This window comes from Polyergus mexicanus, unplaced genomic scaffold (assembly GCF_030449975.1).
Source record: "Polyergus mexicanus isolate NDT 795.1 unplaced genomic scaffold, iyPolMexi1.0 SCAF_3, whole genome shotgun sequence".
Taxonomy (NCBI): domain Eukaryota; kingdom Metazoa; phylum Arthropoda; class Insecta; order Hymenoptera; family Formicidae; genus Polyergus; species Polyergus mexicanus.
In genome coordinates this window covers 7,580,004-7,600,492 of record NW_027223323.1, presented here as the reverse complement: position 1 = coordinate 7,600,492, position 20,489 = coordinate 7,580,004, and the positions used below count along the sequence as shown (strand labels likewise).

The following is a 20,489-nucleotide window of genomic DNA, read 5'->3' as shown; positions in this document are numbered from 1 at the left end:
ATTACGCTTAACAGATTTATATTAGTCTTTATTTTACATCTATATATATGTATATATTTATACAAAAAGAAAAGAGAGACAATCACACATCGTGTGTCCGATGAAATTCGAACTTTGTAGGATCGATATCACAATATATCGTTTCAAATACATTGGATCGCTTCTCGTGGTGCTCGTTCTGTACGAAGAATAACAGAGAACGGACCTTTGTCGCGAATAGTATACCTGAATGTAAAACACACACTATTATAATAAAGATGTAACCGGTTTGTAAAATTTTAAGAATTTAAAAGCGGAGTTCAGATTTAGTATACATATTTAGTATGAAAAGATATGTTAAAATCAAAATAAACAAATTAAATATATATATATATATATATATATATATATATATATATATATATATATATATTTATAGCAATGATTTAAAACTGTATTCGGTCACCTCTTATATGTATATGTATATATATATATATATATATACATATGCGTAGATACGCATACATGGAGGGGATACGAAGATCATTCTATTGTATGTGCGTATGCGTGTATCATAATTAATATGTGCAATACATACGTTCGCGATGGGGCTACTTGCGTAGCAATTAATGTTGATTAGAGCAACGATAATGAGCGACGTGGCTTGTATCGACGGTCTTTTCTTTCTCACATTAATCAGTTAATCTTGATTCATGCACTATGGCTAAGAGCAACAGAGCTCTTCTAAGTTACTTTAAGTTTGGATAAAGGATTTGAATGAAGATTCTTATATAATCAAACTTTATATAAGTAGAAAATATTCCACAAAGAATTAAGAATCTCTAAAGATACGAAGTTTTGAAAGCTTCGAAAATTCAACAATCCATTCTCGTCGATAAACAAGCTCGCTCATTACGTTTCAACAAATATCTCTCTCTTACGTTCATTCTCCTGAATGTATGACGTCACGAGTGGACATCATCACATCAACCGAAAGAAAACAGGATTAATAAACGATACGCGGATACAGGTCTTCTTACAAAGTAGCAAACTCTTTGGCGTCCTTATATGTATATATATAAATTCACGTTATGTACAAGGAACATCTAACATCGTAATATGGCTAGTATGTCTTTTTTACACGTGTCTTCATCGCCGTCGAGATTCACACATTGAGCTATCCACATCACTCTTCTCGTCTCCTTTAACGACTAGAAATTCTTCGTTATCGACTAATTAGCGAAATGCATCGCGTTTGATTCCTTCGCACAAGATTTGATTAAAGCCTCGATTTATCCAAGACGATCGTTCTGATTTGCCATTCTCCTTTCTTGATGTTCACCTCCGTAAATGTTTATCGATGTCAACCGATACTATCGCAGAGTTTCAAGCGCGGCGCTGTAATTATTCTAACAGCTCTTTTTGTTTATCGCGATTCAATCAATGATTATTAGGATTAAAGATTTTTTTTTTCGTTTAAAACTCTTTTAAATTAAAATTTTCGCAAACTATATTCTCTTATTAATTACTTTGATGTGAAATTATAATTTTAGTAAATTTGAATTTTAAGAATCTATCTTTGTTCTTAGAAATGCATCCTCTAAGTTTTATACAGTAAACCCTCGTGTGTACAGAGGCAATACATATTTCTATAACGCGGTAAAAAAAAAAAAAAAAAGATGTGACCTCGTACAACACGGTAAATCACCCGGATATAACGCGGTGGACAATGTACAAATTTTTGTGAAAAATTTTACCTCTTTCCTCCTAAATAAACGACGTATTTTCAAACTTTGGACAACTCAGGAGAGAGTGTCATATAACACGAAATCGTATATAACGCGAAACATATCTTCTGCGTTATACGGGGGTACATTGTATACGTATTTATTTTCTAATTCGAGAAGAGAGATTTATAAGAATTGCAAGACAGATTTAAAATCTACGTATTTAATTTGTATCCTTTCGGCTCACACAGTGTGCGATCTCTGCAGTTCTAAATTCGTAATAACGCATTTTGATCAGTATTTTCTCTCTCTCTCTCTCTCATGTTCGGTAGACGCAATCTTGGCTCAACCACCCCCGAGCGGTGAGGAATCTCTTCCTCAGCACCCCCCTCCGTTCGTCCGCAGTTCACGTTCCCCGGGATATCCTGCGTCGACCCATCAAAGTCAGTTGACAGCTACTTTAGGGCCACCACGACGGGGTTCGCGGCGAAACTTGCCTACAGCAAGGTCGATGCCGTGAGGACATCTGGGACGACTGGCTTCGGAGGGGGGTCCAAGCATCACACTCGCATCTCGCTCATCGTCGCCTGGGACACGCGACTCGAGACCGTCGCGCTTTGCAGAAGAGGCTGGTTCTCCGGCGGACTCTTCGCCCTGGGTGGCGGTGGAGCTCGCGGAACCGTCAGATGTATAGATCCGTTCGGAGGACCCTGAAAAAAGGAATGTATGAAAGAATCAATTTTGTCTTTTAACTTTGTTTTTTAAGATTCTACAATAAAGCTAGAAAGATAGGTATGCGAAATTAAAAACATCATTGGCTCGTATAAAATATTTACAATCGACAGAATTATTTTCAGATGAAAAGAAAGTTTTAAGTTTGATATCCTTTACACAGAATTTCAATTCGCGTAATTCTATTAAAGAAAGTTTCCGCGAGAGATCTAAAGCAGTCAGATACAATATGGTATATGCGGGGCATAGCAGAGCGGCGGTCCATATTTTACGATCATAATTCCAATTACGTTATGCCTTACTCAGGTATTAAATCTCGGAGCTGGGAAAATTTAAAAAACTTTGCAACGAACTTTATTAGAGAAACAATATTACGTGTACGTTGAGAAGTTATTACGTGACCAGACTTATTATTTTATCAAATATATTGCACGCATTTGTCATGCGCATAGTATTAATCTCTATGAAACATGGATAAAAGAAAAGAGTGATTTAAAAAAATAGATATCATTTTTCAAAAATTTAATCACACTGTTCTATTATCTATTTGTAATCTTTAATATAACAAAGAAATATTAAAATAATTATTACAAAAATTATATATATATATATATATATATATATATATATATATATATTATTGCGGGACAAAAAATAGATTTGAATTAACTTACTTGAGTTTGCGTGTTCAAGTCTTGAATAACTGATGCTCGGGGAAGGGTGGCATGTTGCTGTTGATGTTTCTGGTAATGATGTTGATGAGGCAGTGTATGAGTTCCTTGGCCTTGGAAAGGAGCGCCGGGATCGTTAGAAGGCCCTTTCATTACGTTTCTGCAGCAATAGAAATATATATCTATAGAATCTGCGGCGTATAAAGATAAGAATAACTATATATATATATTTAGCGTAATGAGATAATATTAAAATGTAATTTAGCTATACATAAAAAATAAACAAAAATTTTCTAAACTAGCTATTAAAAAATTTATTTTTAACGAACGAGTTTTTATCATAAATTAATTTATCGTTTCAAAATTTCTCTGATCAAAATTTTACTGATAATCAATATGTATAAATATATATGTAATTAGCGCTATCTTAAATAGCGAATAAATAAGAATCATGTTTCAATACCTTCTTAACATTTCATTCTCAACGTCGACGATCACTTGGCCACTACCGGCGTAATGGGAATGCGGGGGCGGCGGTTGTTTCAGTTCGGTGAAACCACGAGGACCGCATTGTTGATTCAACATTTGTTGCTGCTGAAGGCTCTTCACTTCGAGCCGTGTTTTGTCTCTCTGATAATAGACACCCGCAAATATCAGAACGTTCAAGATCAGCAGGCTGCAGCCGATCGCAATTGTCACGCTCAAAGCCGTCGAATACGCTGCGTAACTACACATGTAAGGAATTTTTTCATTCATATCTATTGCTACATAAAATTATATATGTATATCTCATTTCTTCTCAAGAATGTAAAATTTGAGATATAATTAAAGAAACTACATTTTTGCAGTAGAATGCAGTAAAATTTCTGCCACATTCTCACGAATAAAATTCTACTAAATTAATACAGATCTCTGAATAGACTTGTAAAGCCGAAACTATTATACAATATAAACTTGGAGAGAACTTGACATTATCTCAAAGAAGAATAATTACCCAGCTGCGTCTAGGCTAGCTAAGGTGTCAGTGCTGGCGTTATGGACGTTCTGAAGATTGGTGCCTGGAATAAGGCTGACGCACGTAGTGATGCTGTAATCCGTCGTGGTCGGCGGATCCGTGCTAAGGTTCTTCCTCTTGAATTCCTCGCTGATCCTGCTGAGAGGATCCGGTCTCACGGAACCGTCGTACAGACTGGGATCGCTATGGCCACGGAACAAGTTATGTCTGGAATCGACATCCTCCATTCCGGCACGATGAAGCTCCGGGACGAGGCGCAGCCAGACCGACAGCTGATGCGCTCTGTAGTGATTTTTCATCTTCGGTTTCATTCCTGCAACAACCATCATCCAATTTGATATATATAAGAAATTTAAAAAATGTTATTTTTATTTAACTAGAAAATTTTTTCACTACAAAATAGATAGACAGATAGAAAGAGAGAGAGAGAGAGAGAGAGAGAGAGAGAGAGAGAGAGAGAGAGAAGCTTCTCTATCTCAGAAAATAAAGATGAAAATATAAAACAATAATTTTTTATGGCCAAAATATTAAAAATATAAAAAGTGGAGAGAAGAAGAAATAATAAATAAAATTCTTACAAAAATCCTACTCTTTAACTATACATTTTATAAATATATAGGGAGTAAAAGGATTGAAATGCCAGTGAAATGATACATTAGCGATAAGCTGAATATCGCGAGTAATCTCGTGCAGAGTCTCGAGTTTTGCACGATAATCTATTTCCAATGGCTCTGGATGCAGCTGCAGTTCCACGGTTGATCTTGTTACAATATGACGGGGCATGCGACTAGCTCGACGTTATCAAAATTACATTTCATAGCTGTAGACCGAAAAAGAGGATTCTCTTTCTTAAAAATTTCAACGAGACATTTTTCTCCATAATTTACACAAAGTATTCATAGAGATTACGATTTAACTCCGAGTTTCAAGAAAAAAAATCTTAATACATATACGTATAATATTGGATCTCTAATCACTTTTTCTCTTATTCATGAATTATTTCATTGCTTTTGACTTGTTCGTAGAACTCGGTAAACTTATTTCATAATTTGGAGATCGCTGAAGCGTTCTTATGAACGACCAAAGGAATATCCTCGGCTTGCTGGGGCCGGGGGATCTCATATACAGTTTATTTGCTTACGCGTATATGTATATGTGTGTATGTATATTTCGCTGATTCCAGCACGACGCTTGTTTTGCTGTTCCGTCGTAAGAGACGCAAAACTCTCTGGAGCGCGCCGAATCCCGCGCAGGAGTCCTCAAAGGAATCCGTTTTGATTCACGGTTCGCAGCAGCTCGTTTAATATTCGCGGATCCTTTGAAAAGGATGCGGACCTTACTGTGTATACGCGTGTAGTGCGCGACTCGTTCGATTATAGAACGGAGAAATATGGATAGCATCCTGCCAATGAGAGGAATTTTCTCGTCCCCTTTTCTGCATCGTTCGCACCCTCTTAAATATGAGACGTATAAATGGCTGAATTACAGAGAGACGAGAATTGTGTGTCATTAAGTTAAGATTTAATACAAATTATGAAAATATCAAAGATTAACCCAATAATTTATATGCGCAAAATTTATTCATTTGGTTAATAATATATATAATGTATACAGGAAATTTGAAATTATCATCTTAATTTACGTCAATGTTATTCGTAGGAAAAAGGGTTAAACTAACGTTCCACAGTTTTAAGGAGATCATAAAATAAATCTTTTTAAATAGAGACATTTTTCAGAAATTTAAAAATGACTTTTAATTTTTCAAATAAATATGTTTTTATAGCAAGATTTATAACGTATATTTTTTTTTTAATGCAAACATTATAGGTTGTTAGATTTTGTGGGATTTTGTTTGCAGGGAAAACAAAATGACAAGAAAAAAAAACCATCGTTTTTTTACTAATGTTAGCTTTATTTACAGAAAGAATTTAATGTGACGACTATTTTTCCGTCATAACATCACAATTAATGCATTAATAATTGTCTTACATCTCGTGTAATATGTCCGGTATTATTTAATAAATTAGTTTCAAATCATTTTACTCTGCAGATAATAACATTGATGTTAATCAAACTGATAATTTTAAATGTTTCATCCTGTATACCGACTCTGCTTTATACGTACTCTATATATTTTAATCATTTTATGTATTATTATTTTCGAAACAAAACGATAATTGATTTTATTATTTCAGAGTGAATTCTCGGGCAACAAATATAACATATTATCTATCAAGATATTCTCTTTTCATGTATCATCAAATTTTTATAATTTTTTAATTTTCCAACTCAATCTTTCTCTGTAAAAAAAAAAAAAAAAAAAAAAAAAGAGATTGATTTTAAACTGTTATTCTTCAACGCTTCATATGTATGAGTTAAGGTAAACTAAGCGCGAAAAGGGGTTAAGGAAGAGAAAAAGATCGTCTCGAACGTAACGTTGAATCTTTTAGTTTGATTAGACGATCGATTCTCCTTTATTCACACGGCGCGTTCGAACGAGTCGTCCGGTGGACGTTCATGAATTTTTACACAACCATCGGTTCGCCATCGTATATTCCGGATTACTGTCACGCGCGAGATTTTTATTGACTGTTACGTGAAGACTTCCAAAGTCGATGAGCAGAATCTTATGAAAAGAGATATTTTATCTCAATATATAAATAATCATTGCTTAATAATTAAGAGGTATACTCGCTATTCATAAAAATTTATTTTTAATATTTTCCTCTTATGCGTTTTACTAATTTCTTTATTAAATATAATTTAATCTATAAATAAAAAACATATACATATAATAATTCTAGAACAAAATCTACTACCATCTATGTAAAATATATGTACGCTTTAAATATGATGTTTAGTAATAATACGCGTTACATATGTTTATAGCAGATTGCAACCCTGAGATAGAAATTCTGCGTATAGAGATTTCGTTCGGGAAATCCGATTAATATTATAGCTCGTTAGCTTCTGATGCGAAGAGGCGCATCGTATACAAAACACATGCGAATTTCTCGCGCGCAAAATTCCATTTAAATGCAAAATGATTTGCTAACAACCCTTCTGAAACGTTTGCGATGCCGCAAACGAGCGAATTCGATTTTTCTTGGGATCGTAGCGCAAGATACATACTCTCCAAGAGAAAAAGCAACATATGATATTGTATGACATGTATGATATGATACGAGTAACGTATTCATTATCAAAATTTAAAATTTATTATTGAAATATATATTATAAGGACACGTTCGTGCTATAGTTGAGGTTTTACTAAAAAAAAAGTTTAAGATGTTAATTTTTACTTCATTTATGACGTATTTTAAATGATATTGACTTTTAAATGGGAAATATTCAGTTATATCAAACTACGTTCGAAAAATTCATTAAATTATCCTTGCAGAATTTATTTTCCTTGATGATACGAGCAATAGAAAGCAGAAATGTATAAATATCTTCAGTCAATATATCGATTAATATCACATATATTTCGCGATATTCGATATCGAATACACTGTAATATATTCAATATCGAATTACCAAGAACATTGTTGCCCTATTAAAGATAAGTAAGTATGCCGAGTATACAACCACCGAAGAAGGCTGATTTATATGCGGTTCAAATACGTGGAAAAAGCGGTAGAAAATTATTATGGAGAATGAGCCCTCGACGAAAAAGAACGCGACGGAATTCGAAGCGAAGACTCGTCGATACCAAACTAATCGATTCCTCGTACCTTGATTCGTTCTTCCCTCTCGAAATTGGCAAACGTATATTCGTGATTTTGATGGTAGAAATGCCGAGGTGATTACACGTGAATTATGATTCTATATGTGGGAATAAATAACTATCGCACACACATACACAACGTCATTCAGAGAGAATTATTTATGTAATATCTTAAAAATATACATGTTATATATCAGAATTTTAAAACTTCCTTGATTAACAAAAATGATATATACAAACAATATCACTATGGAAAATAATTGCACGAAAAATATACTTCTGTTCAAAACAATCCTTCGTTTAATTCTTTCTAATTGATTATATTTTTTTCAGTTTTATTTTAAAATTTTTTTTACCTTCTTTTATAATCTCAAGAATAATATCAACTGTACAAAAAGAATATGGATTATGTAATTAAAGTATTGCAATTTTTATATATCTTTATATAAATTTGTTGTTAACGATAGGGTGATAGGAAGAGCGATTTTGAGAGGAAACGGATAATCTTGTATTTTTTTCTCGAAAATGCAAACATCGCTTAAGATTTCTCTGTGGCCTCTCCGATAAGTTCCTACGAACTTTTCTCATGATAGCATCTGTTGGCATTGACAAAGTGTTTTCCAATGAAGATTTTTTATGATGCATGCCGTGCTATATATTTAGGTCAATCACGAGTGCTAGCTTACATATAGATTTATCCGCAAACGTATTATATATTGCTCTATATATATAAAAAAAAAAAGAGATTTATTTAATGCAATTTCTTGATAAATTTTTTTTATCTTGTGATTTCTTTTTCTTGACATTTTTATTGTCCAAATTATATTTGGCAAACTTAAAATTGATAATCTATATATTTTTTTTAAAATTTAAGTTTGGGGATAAAGTTTTATTACAAGTTTATCTTAAAATTATAATTATAGAAGTTTTTAGTTTATATTTATTCCTCATTCAAGTTTGTATATTTTTAAGGAAGAGACAAATTCTTTAACATTTATAGATTATTTTATATTTCTCCTTGAGTCCTTTTTTTTTTGAAATTATTTATCCTCAGATTTTATTTTATAGGATTTTGAGAGTTTAAGATTCTGCTATCCTCGTTTCTATAGATGCAGGATTTGATCGAATAAAGACAAGAAATGTGTTAAACGTGTGTTTGTAAAAATAGCAGTATATTGCGATGCGCGTCACGTTTCCAAGAGCTATCCTGGCCAGGATATCTTGTCCTCCGGTGACCCGATTCGAACGATCGAGAGTATAGGTTCGAGCAAGGAATCGATGCAACCGACGTCACTGTGAGTTTATTTCAATTTTCAATCTAATAAGAAATTCTTTCGCGACTATTTCTCAAACCGCCCCGTCTCCGGCGCGGTTCCTCTCTCCCTCTCCCACCCCCTCTTCCCTTCTGTCGCCTCTTTACGCCCGGTAGATTTGTCTCTCGATCTTTTTCAGCGACCTCCTACGTCTTCGCTATCTCTCGTGGCACCAGCATCGCACTCCTTCCGCTATATTTCCCTCATGGAGCTTCCCTATCGCTCACTCTCCCCTTCCCTTTCCATCCTCTTTCAAGCCCTCTGTCCTCGCTCTCGCCGTATCGTTGCAGATTTCCCGTACCTTTTACACAGACTTACCTCCCGCTATCTGCTACGGTTACCTACGTCCACGTAGCGATACTCCCTTCTGGGAGTTTCTCGCCCCCTTTCGCACCCTACCGCCCTTTTACCCTCATTTGTCCCGCAAAATTCTCTGAGAAAACGACGATATCGGTGACAGAAACGTAGCCCGTAGGCGATGATTATTTTACGATCGACAACCAAAGGTGTCTGGTCGTCTATTTTATAGCTCTTATTATATGCTTAGATGGATGAAGTTGTCGCATCTTTCGAGCTGATCTTAAAGAATATCTTCCTGAAAAAAACAAAAGCGGACTCTATCGCTTTGATCATTTTATTAAATTATTTTATTAAAAAAGTCTCTCTCTCTCTCTCTCTCTCTCTCTCTCTCTCTCTCTTTGCTTTAATATAAAGTCTGAGACATTCGATCCATTTATTCACTCCGTATTAATAAGGATATCAACAGGGATCTTTGCTATTTACGAAAAATAAAATAGGATACAAAAATACAGAAAGATATTCTTTATATCTGATTTAGAATATATCTGAGATACTTAACAAATAAGTAATAAATCTATTTTTAATTTAATATCTTTGATATTTTATAAAAATGTATAAACTTTGATATTTTTTTCTCATAATTTCTTTTAAAATTCTAAATCCACTGGATTTTGCATTGATAAAACCGTCGATCTTTGAATCTTTCTTATCTTTAATTTTTCTAAAAAGCTTAAATTCTTAAATCCTTATAGAATCCTTTATATATTTCATAAAGAATATAAAGCCTTATTTCTCTCTCAGATCTGCCTACGCAAAAAGCTCGAAATTTTTCGCCACATTTACTTCGCCATTAGCGAATTAAAGAAATAGACAGAAAGAGAGAATAAATTATTATTCTTGAAATTATCAGCGAATTAGTAATTTGTTCTCAACGAACACAAATACTTGGAACAGAAAATTCAAATATCCGAGACGGCCAGGGGGAATCGAGACAAAGAATTAGACGGAGGATTATTGGTCGTCAACTTCTTGTTAATTTCTTTCCTTTTGACGATGTTTACTTGCTTTTAATCCATTAAGCGATCCGTCAGCGTCATAAGCCGACGTATTTTCCTGTTCCCATCCCTTCAACATCCGTGTCGCCGTTCGTTCACCATCCTTCTTCGATCGCGCATTCATTCTCCCCTGGCTGCGACCTCTCTTCATCGGCAAAGCTCCTCGACGAGCACGTTCGCATCCTTGTAATCGGAGGCTACACCACCGAATTCGATACACCGATCACGCTTCTGTCGTCGACAAGGAATCCCATTTCCTGCACACGCGAACCCCACCTTCCAAGAAAATCTTTCCCATATCCTGTCGGTACCGCGGAAAGAGATCCTCGTTATTTAACACATGTTGAAAGTACACACACAGCTTCGGAGATTTTTTTCAGTTTGTTTTAGACAAATATATCAAGGGATAACAAATTACATCAATGCTTACATCTATATAATGTGTAATTTTCATTTTCTCACATAATGCAAAATCTAAAATTTTGAGAGTTAAAATTTAAAAAGGAAGGAAAAATATATAATGGTTAAATTCTTGAAAGTTTACTTCACTCCGGAAACAATTTCTTAACGTAGTTTCGTAGAAGTTAAAATCTCTTTAAATTTTGAAAATACACATCTTCGAAAGTTTATTACAAGCTTAGAGCCTTTATAATATTACAATTCATAACTTTATAATACTATAATGCACGCTATACATGTTTAATGTGCGGAGATGAGGTACACGCGCTGCAATCTTCATCATATCTCGTTAGTAAATACCCAAACCTGGCCTCGCTGTTCAGTTTTCTCTTCCGAGGAACATGCGAGTACATTTTCCGGCTATGCGGTTCAAAATACGAAATTTGCCCACGCGACCTGAAAAGTCGACGTTAGGCCATTAACTCGTAGACGATGGAAGTCGCGTAAACATGTTATTCAAATTCCGTCTTCATATCCGTTTTCAGGCACTGCGTCGGTGCCCTTGACGAAGGGTTAGTACGTGAGACGTCGCGTCGAGGTCGAAGAGTAAGCTTCGGGAACAACGCGAGAACGTAAATTGGAATGACGAAGGGCGTTGAAGGGTCGGCGCGGCGAATTCCGCACGATGTCGTCGCTAATTGCTATTCAATTAGTCGGGATTACACCTCGGATCCTTGGATCCTTCTACGTTCCCTATTCTAATGTACCTGCCAATCTACACGTCCGTTCAAGGATGCCTTTCTTAATCGCGTACTAATATAAGCTAATCATTTTTATTTGATTATCGTCGAAAAAGAAAATTAATATTTATAGAGAAAAATAATAGTGACGAATATTAAAACCCGATTTCAGTCAATATTTTATATTTTTTTCACATATTATTTAATAAATTTTTTAAATATTTAGAAAGAATGTTTGATATTAACTTTTGCTCGATTATTGAAACATTGAATCCATAAAGTATGAATAATATTCAACTATGAAAAAATCATCATTTTGCGAAATATAAAAAAAGAATTGTAAAGCAAGTTTAACGCCATTATGATGTAACAATATAAAAATAATAATGCACTTGCAATTGTTACGGCTCATATATTATTCTCGCATCTTAAAAATATTACAATATTCACTCACGTTAACGATTTCAATATTTATTTCTAATTAACGAGATATCATTATTCTAATTTTGACAAAACAAACAATTATGACATTATCGAGAATGTTTAAGGTTTGATTAACGCGAGATGAAATCTTGCGCTATTACCTTGGAGAAATTCGTTAATTAACAGACTGTAACTAAAACGATCGATCCGTATCTTTTTATTGACGATATACACGGTTCGTGTGGCATTTCAATTCCGGGGGCGAGGTACACGACACCAAATGCCAATGTGGATATATATATGTATGTGTGTGTGTGTGTATGATCGATTTGCGAATTCGCACGCGCGTTTTTGCACGACCGAGCGGAATGACCGTTTTTACGTTTGGAGCGGTCTTTCGCGAGATGCACTAGCAATTATCCTAAATGCATAGCCCGACTTGCCGTTATCCGGCAGCAGTGAGAGACGACAGCGATAATGTAAGGGCGGGGGAAAATCGGTGTTAATTACTTTATCTGTTTACAGGATCCGCCGAAAGCTGATCTCGACGGTAACAACTAGTTTTGCGCCTCTCTTTAAATATCGTACACGTACGTACACATATACGATTTGCTTCGTACGTGTCAAAAATTGCGGATGTTTTTGCGATCGAAGATGAAGACATGTCGTCTCGACCTTTCGGAGAGATGATACTCAATCCAATTTGAAATGATTTTACTTAATCCGATTCAAGGATTTGAATTAATTCTCGGCTCATGCAAGATTACGCTGAGTGATCCCCTGGATTCTGCAACATTCGTGGCATCGACGACGCTTTTGATTTTTCGTGCCTGTTGGATCGGATGTAGCGAATTCCGCGGCATTTCCGTCGGATGATTGCACGAGGAAGCGAACGAAAGAATTTCGATATGGTGCTGGATCACGGTTGACTTCGTTCCGCAACTCTGACAGAGTTTCATTTATCCTCCCTTCCAGATTTTTTTTTTTTTTTTTTTTTTTATAAAAAATACATTGCGTTCAATATTTATTGTACCATAATTATATTTATAATTCATAATTTGATCAAATTATTCGTAATCCGTGTCTTCACAATGATGCATTTATTTAATTTTACAACCCATTGAGTTTACGATATTAAAAACGCACAGAAAAACATCTTTTTTTTTTATTAATTATGTCCGGATACGATGGTCCAAATATATCTCTAAATATGCGTAACATTGCGTTCATGGCCGAGAGGACGCGCATAGCGACGAATTATCGTTTCTCGAATTTCAAAACCAAGTTTAATGGTCCTGATATGCTCGCCGGAACCTGTTGTGTTTCCCATTCGAGTTAACAATCTTGTAAACAACTAGATCAAAACGCAGACAAACCCCTTCTGGCTGTAGATTGTAATTCGTCGTTACAATGTTTACTACAAGAGAAACGGATGCATTGGAGACCTACGAGCAAACAGTTGCGCGAACTGCTAAGAAAGGCAAGCTTCCAATTATGAAAGTACGGAGCCAAATTTGTCTAAAGAATTGTGAATTAGTGTTCATGATTTTTGTAAATTAAGGACAAATATGCCTGCAAAACATTTGCTCTAAAATATTTATTTGCAAGCAGCGGTTGCGAGTGTTTAATTTTGTGTCTAATTCACTAGTTTGGATCAATTTTTTAAATATTTTTATATGGGAATTTATGAATAAATGATTAAATAGTTGCAGTTATTGTACATTTTAAAGAAATCTCTCTTGTTATAATTATTTAACTTAGGGAATAATTGCAATCGTAAAGGGTATCCAATATATCCAAAGAGACAAAGATTCTAGTTCTAAAGTCTCAAGGTTTCAAATACACAATTTTTGAAGAAATAAAATCTCAAACGCTACATTAGAATTTATCAAAAACTAAATATATTGTACAATAAAGAAATAAAGAACAAATGGGAAATTAGACAGTGCTACTAGAAGAAGAGAAAGAAACACGAGAGGCGATAACAAACGAGTTTGGAAGAACAAAGAGAATGTAATTTATCACGCGGTAGAAAGTTGTCGAAGGATGGGACCACTTTCGTGAATTTCGACGATGATTCAACGGGCACCGTGCATGGCTACGCAGAGTTTCACAATTCGGTTAATAGTGAATCCAACAATAATTCCGACGGAAGCTGCGAGCGTTAAGCGCGATTTACTATCATTACCAGGGATATCTCCGACAAAATAATCTCGTTATTTCGAATTCGAAAAGGAGCCTGTACGATCGATACACGTTTGCAGGTGTATTTGAAAAACGAAACTCATAGTTTAGAGTTCCAAATATTGAGATAATTGTAGATTATAATTAAAAAATCCACTTCTTTTCCTTTTTTTGATAATAAATTATTTCATCAAGTAAAAAAAAGTTAAATAAAATTTTAAGAAGTATTTGTGCTGCGTGATAATAAAAAACATTTTAACAATTCATATCTTTTATATTGATTATTCCATTTAAATTCTTGAATTGCGAATGTGTTCTTGTATCGAGGAATTAATTTCAGCGAAAAAAAAAAAAAAAAAATGTATAATAACTCGTCCAAAAAATCCGTCCATTACTATTTCATTAAATGCATTCATTGGGAAGATTCTCAATAAATGGCGTGAATTTTTATACATATAATTCTTATTATAGAATTCACGTTTGATAGTCGCCGCATAACAATAGGACAAAGAGACGCAAATTACGTTGCTTCAATGTGGTCCCTTCCTTGGTCACGCATGATTTACGCGTGCGTAGTATTGCACATGTATATGTGTATTATACGTATATATGCGTATATGTACGTATATCGATTTATATAATATATATATATATATATATATATGGTATATGTTTAATATATGGAATCTTAAATAGGATAATCATGACAAAGAGATAGTATTAGATCAAGATGCCTCAAGATATTTCATCATTGACGTTACGTACATTCGTAACGCTAATTGTGAGAGATACGTTACGTAGATGCTAATTATGAGATATGCGAGATACGTCTGAGAATTGTTGAGATACATGGTCAAGTACTCAATAGACAAATACATCAAGTGTAATAAGAGCTTTTGTAAAAGTTTTAATATATTAATATAAATGTATGTCAAATTTATTGACTAATTTAATAAAACGTTATATAAAATACGACAGAAGAATTAATTTGGAATATTTACAGCGTTTATTTCGCTGGAGAAATATTTGAGAGACGCGAGAAATGTGTAACACGAGGGAAAATCGTTTGTGTCCACAGATTCTTGAATTTAATGCTACAACGACTGAAATATTCGCTAGTAAAAAGTCGTGAAAGAGACATTCCAGCAGGAAATTTGAAATAATTTCTCCATGAAACTTTACGCATGGCGACGCGAATAATAAAGAGAATGTTAGATATATACAGATATATATGAGCGAAAACCGCTTAACCTGGTCTCTGCAACACTCATGAATTTTTCAACGATTAGCTTGAGGAGGAGGAGGAGGAGGAGGAAAGTATCCTGGCATTTAATTCGGTTGCCTTTATTAAATTCGAAGGATGAAAACGCGGAATAGATCCGAACTTACTTCGTTAATTAAAAGGAGAAGATCGAGAGGAGGGGGAAGAGAAGGGAAGAATATCCGCGCAACATCTGAGATACGATTTTACGGTAGGAAAAATACGGCCGCACGAAAGAGTGGAAACTGTCGAATAGTGTCGGGCACCGACAGGCAGGAGGTTGGTATAAAGTCTTTTTAATATCTTTCCGTGTCATCCTTTCGCTGCCAACTTTGCAACTTATGAACTTCGACGACATGCACACTTTTAAAAGCAGAACGCAAAACGCGCCCAACTTTTTTAGCGTTGGCGAACTTATATCGGAAAATGTGAAAATTCCTCTATAGAATCTCAAAAATTCTCAGAAAATCGGTCACACTTGGACGTAATCTATGATTTAACAAAAGAGAGAGGACGTTGTAGAAATGAATCATTATTCATTCGAGACAAAGAAAATGTGATTTTGTAACGTGTATGATTTGTAAATTTACAATTAATGAATAATGCAATGGTAGATGGGAAGAATGTGTGTGCGATATAAATCCTTAAAAAAGAAAGATACGGCAGAACGTAAAGACGCGAGATAAAAGAATGCGAGGGAAAAAAAAAAATACAGGAACATGTAGCGGGAAAAACGTATCTCGGCGGATGTATGTGCGGAGAAAAGTAGCTGGAAAAGGGGAAAGGAGCGGGAGGGGGACATGTGTCGGCGTTTACACCGCAACTTATCTGGGGTTGCTACGGACTGGTTCCTTTTTACCCTCGACGTAGTCGCGCTGCTCAACGCCAGTATCTCGGATGCAGGGAGATCCTGTAGGATCATGCGCAAGTGGCAACGCCTTTGGTAAAGCTAAGAAATATTCCTGGGAGGGCAAATCGCTCGATGCGATGAAAAATTGACTTCCAAGACCGTGTATAACCCAACCTTCTTTCTCTCTTCTCTTTCTCTGTCACCCCGTGTCTTGTTTCACTTTCTCTCCCTCTCTTAAATTCGCTTCCTATATCTCTTTTATCTTTGGCATATTTTCTCTCTTCTTCTTGGATGACTCTTGTTTTTTGTCGTTTTTTTAGTCAATTGTTATCATACTTTATCATTTTGTTCTCTATTCGTCTCTAACTCTCCGTTATTTTTTTTAGTTATCTATTATCTTTCCTATATTGTCTCTCCGTTCTTTTGTCCTTTTCTACTACCTTCTCGTATTTCTTTTTATACTATGTTTCATTTTTGATTTTATCCTGTCATTTACTATTACCTTTATTATTTTTAATATTTTCGATCCATTTTTCCCAGATCCCTTTTCTTAAAAATCCGCACGACTTTCTGAAGATGAGCAGAAGATAAATGGTGAAAGTTAGTTGCATTTTGTCAAATCTCAAGAGACGGTACGAGAAGGTGCTAAGATGTCACGGATTGTAACCCGTATAATATAAGGATTATATAAGGACGCGAGGGGAACAGAGAAGGGGGTACAAAGTATCTATAGACGATCATCAAGGAGGAGGAATTCCCCTGCTGAACAAGCCGGCAGAATGTTTGACGCGGGGATAAAAAAAAAGAAGACAAGATCACGATCGGGATGGATGGAAAATTCAAGAAAAATGATGCTGAAAATATGGAGCAATTTACGGACGCGTACTCTGCTCCTCCGATATGCTTTTATCGCTACATCGCCGCGAAAACGTGTCGCCTTTCTCGGATCGATCAAAGCTGCTGCCACTATCTTTGTATGTGCGTGCCCGCCGGAATATGTATAAAATGCTCCATCTATCTCAGTTAGTCGCGATGATATTGTTTTACGCATTGTTTATTCAATATCGAATAAGGGTTCGACTCCTGCTAAAATCTCTTTAGAGATGCATTATGTGATAATAAATATTTCCTTTTTTCTTAACGGCAATCTACTCTCTTAAAGAAAATCAGTCTATCGTTACTGATAAGCAGTTTGTAAGAGAGCAGAGAGATTTGAAAATGACTTTTATACATTTACATGTCATATATGTTTTATATATTTACATGTCATTTTTTAAAAGAATTCGAAATCGACGAAAGACAAAACCTCTCGAATACAAAGTCAATAAAGCCACCATGACCGTGGCAACTTGGCGTGTCAATACCCGATTGTATTGTGACAAATTTACAATGCGTCTCTCGATATTTCCACACGTTTCCGCCATCCTCGCTACCCTTTCCAAGATCAGAGAGATCCCTCCAAGAAAAGCGATCGTCGAACAACATCCTGCATTTTCGATGGATCTTCCATTGTCGGGTATCCGGTGCTCTTTCAATCGATCGATCCCGATTTTCACGTAAGATGGAATCTACCGCTCGTATTTTCCGGAAGCTTAAAAACCAGCCTACGGTCAAGTGCATTCAAGTCGCGCCGGCGATATTCAACGATAAAATCTTTCAACATGATTTATGGCAAATACGAGAAAAATTTACGTGCGTGTTTGCGTGTGTGTATGTATGAGTATGCGCATGCCTAAAACTTGTCGCATTAGCAGAACATATGGGAGTTGGAGATGTAAAGAATCCAGGGACTAAGGAACGGAGAGATCCATCTAACTGCTTCTACTCTCTGGATCTCTCTTTGCACGTTGATGCTTTTCCGTGCAGCTTTCATGTATTTAAGAAAATCTTTTTTCATTTAGCACATAATTAAATTTACAAAGATTAGAGTAAAATGTCTTGATGAGTGTAAATATGTTGAAAGATTGATGAAGTGAATTAAATATATAAATACAATTATAATTCACGCATGGCGTTGAATGTATAATGGACAATTTAATACATTAAAAATTTTCATGTTAAAATTCACAGGAAAAAATGCATTAACTTTAGAAAGGGAAAAAATAAATCGAGAATATAAAATCTGAAATATATTATGAAATAAAATACGCGCACGCAAAATTGCGAAGCTGAAAGTTTATACTTCCCGAGCATAAATTTCATCTCATTGATGCCACGTTCGTGTTTATTAAAGATTATAACAGATTATATCCCCCGGATGACAAATTCTTCTCAGATTTCGCGGAGATCACGCAGATCTCCGGAAATGATAAACCAGCCGCGTGCGTGGTAATAATTTCGGACTGAGTTACACGGCTCGTTAATATCACGTATCAACACTTTGCAACGCCGATGAACTTTTATTTTAAGCGCGACATTTTTTTATTACGTTTCTCGTGGGATGTCTCGCTTTTTTTCGTTAACCTTTTTCTATTTTATCAAGCGTGAATGATCGTTCCGTTCGTGATATAACAATCAAGCCCTCAAAAATAACCATTTCTCTTATATAAACCTTTCTTTTGCGCAAGTGAATTTTTTTTTATCTTAATTGACATTTGGAATTTTAAAACTATCTCTCGTGAGTTAAGCTTATTTTAGTTTAAGTTTATTTGAAAAATTTATTCGTATAATTAATTAATCGTATATCATGTGTTTAATCAATAGATAATTCTCAATTAATAATAATTCTCAAATAAATTAAAAAAACACTCTTGATTTTTCTCTGAGAATATTTGATACGAGCCAGCATACATACTCTCGTGATCTAAACTATTCGTATTATTTGTAGCATTCGCTTTCAGCAGGCAAACTTGTTTCGAGGGTCCTCTTCGGAATAGTCAATTGTTGACTATTGATTGGATGAAACTACCTGGCCTCTTTAAATCGTATCAGGTACACAACCCTCAATGTTCATTTAAAAAGGTCTGCAGTTTTATCCAACCCATCATCTATTATCAAGAGCTAATATTGTAAATAATACGAGTGATATAATTCAAGTATCATCGCGCGGGCATATTTGTGTTGGCCGACTCGTTACTGACCTGAATATTCTTGCTTAATAATTATGTAGTTTTATTAGCTTTATAACAACAATAATAATACCATTTCACGATTAAATATAATTTTAGTTATGATCTAGAATTTAATTGAATTAAATAAATATTTAATAGTGTACGAGCAAAATATTAATATTGACATTTTAGTTTCGATATTATAATCGAACCTTCTCTGCTGGAGGGCTTTAAACTAAATCATTATCTTCTGTCAATAGGGCCACGTTAGCAGAATGTTAATTATGCTATTAATTATTAAAAATAAAATTATGTGTACATTAACATTTAATTCGTAGAACGGCATTTAATCAAACGTTAACTTTCAGTTCGATAAAATCTATAGATTTCTTTCCAATCATTATTGTGAATATTTTTACATATTGTTATAAGCGTGAATTTTCAGATTGATAGCAATATATATATATATTTAAAACTATTATTCGAAGTATAATAAATAAGAATACTTTGCCTCGACGCGACGGAGCGACTAAGCGTGAATGCGGATGAGAAAGTTAACGGACAGGGACAATATTCCGACAACGTTATTCGCGTTAATCAGGCCGCCGGCGATCGGGAGCTTATTAAAGAGATTTCTCGAAATCTCGCGGCAGGTGGTAACAAATTATCCCGGTAATACTTTAATGCCCGGCGCGCGAGAACTTGGAGCGAGTTGGCAAGTTCCCGCGGGGACCGTCCGCAAAGCTAGCAGGAGGCTCTTGCATTATGCGCCTGTTCCTGTGCTTAACTATCGCAATATCGACGGACACGTCGAGCGAGTAACTTACGGCTATTCGTACCGCCTCTGCCGGCGCCAACTTTGTCTCTCTCTCTCTCTCTCTCTCTCTAAACATATATATACTTTGGAAAAGGCGATATTAATGCCCGGACGTAATCTCCTGCTGTACTCGGAGAGACGTTGAACATGCTCGGTCATTCCTATGTTTCGGTTCACATTATATACAAGAACGTCCCGGAAAAAAGTTGAGTCGATACTGGCTGATACTACTCTCTTCTCTCTCTC

The 20,489-nt window shown here is 35.1% G+C and overlaps 1 protein-coding gene across 3 annotated transcripts in view; it reads right to left on the bottom strand.

Moving 5' to 3' along the window:
• Positions 1 to 512: 512 nt before the first annotated feature.
• Positions 513 to 20,489, bottom strand: part of Nlg-4 (neuroligin 4) — a 187,228-nt gene continuing 167,251 nt past the window's right edge. For all 3 annotated transcript variants that reach the window (XM_070292626.1, XM_070292627.1, XM_070292628.1), the window contains 4 exons: positions 4,104 to 4,437; positions 3,573 to 3,836; positions 3,113 to 3,269; positions 513 to 2,416 (listed from right to left, as the gene is read on the bottom strand). In XM_070292626.1, the coding sequence (XP_070148727.1) occupies positions 2,267 to 2,416; positions 3,113 to 3,269; positions 3,573 to 3,836; positions 4,104 to 4,437 (905 nt within the window). In that variant the 3' untranslated portion in view covers positions 513 to 2,266. The remainder of the gene's footprint in view (positions 2,417 to 3,112; positions 3,270 to 3,572; positions 3,837 to 4,103; positions 4,438 to 20,489) is intronic.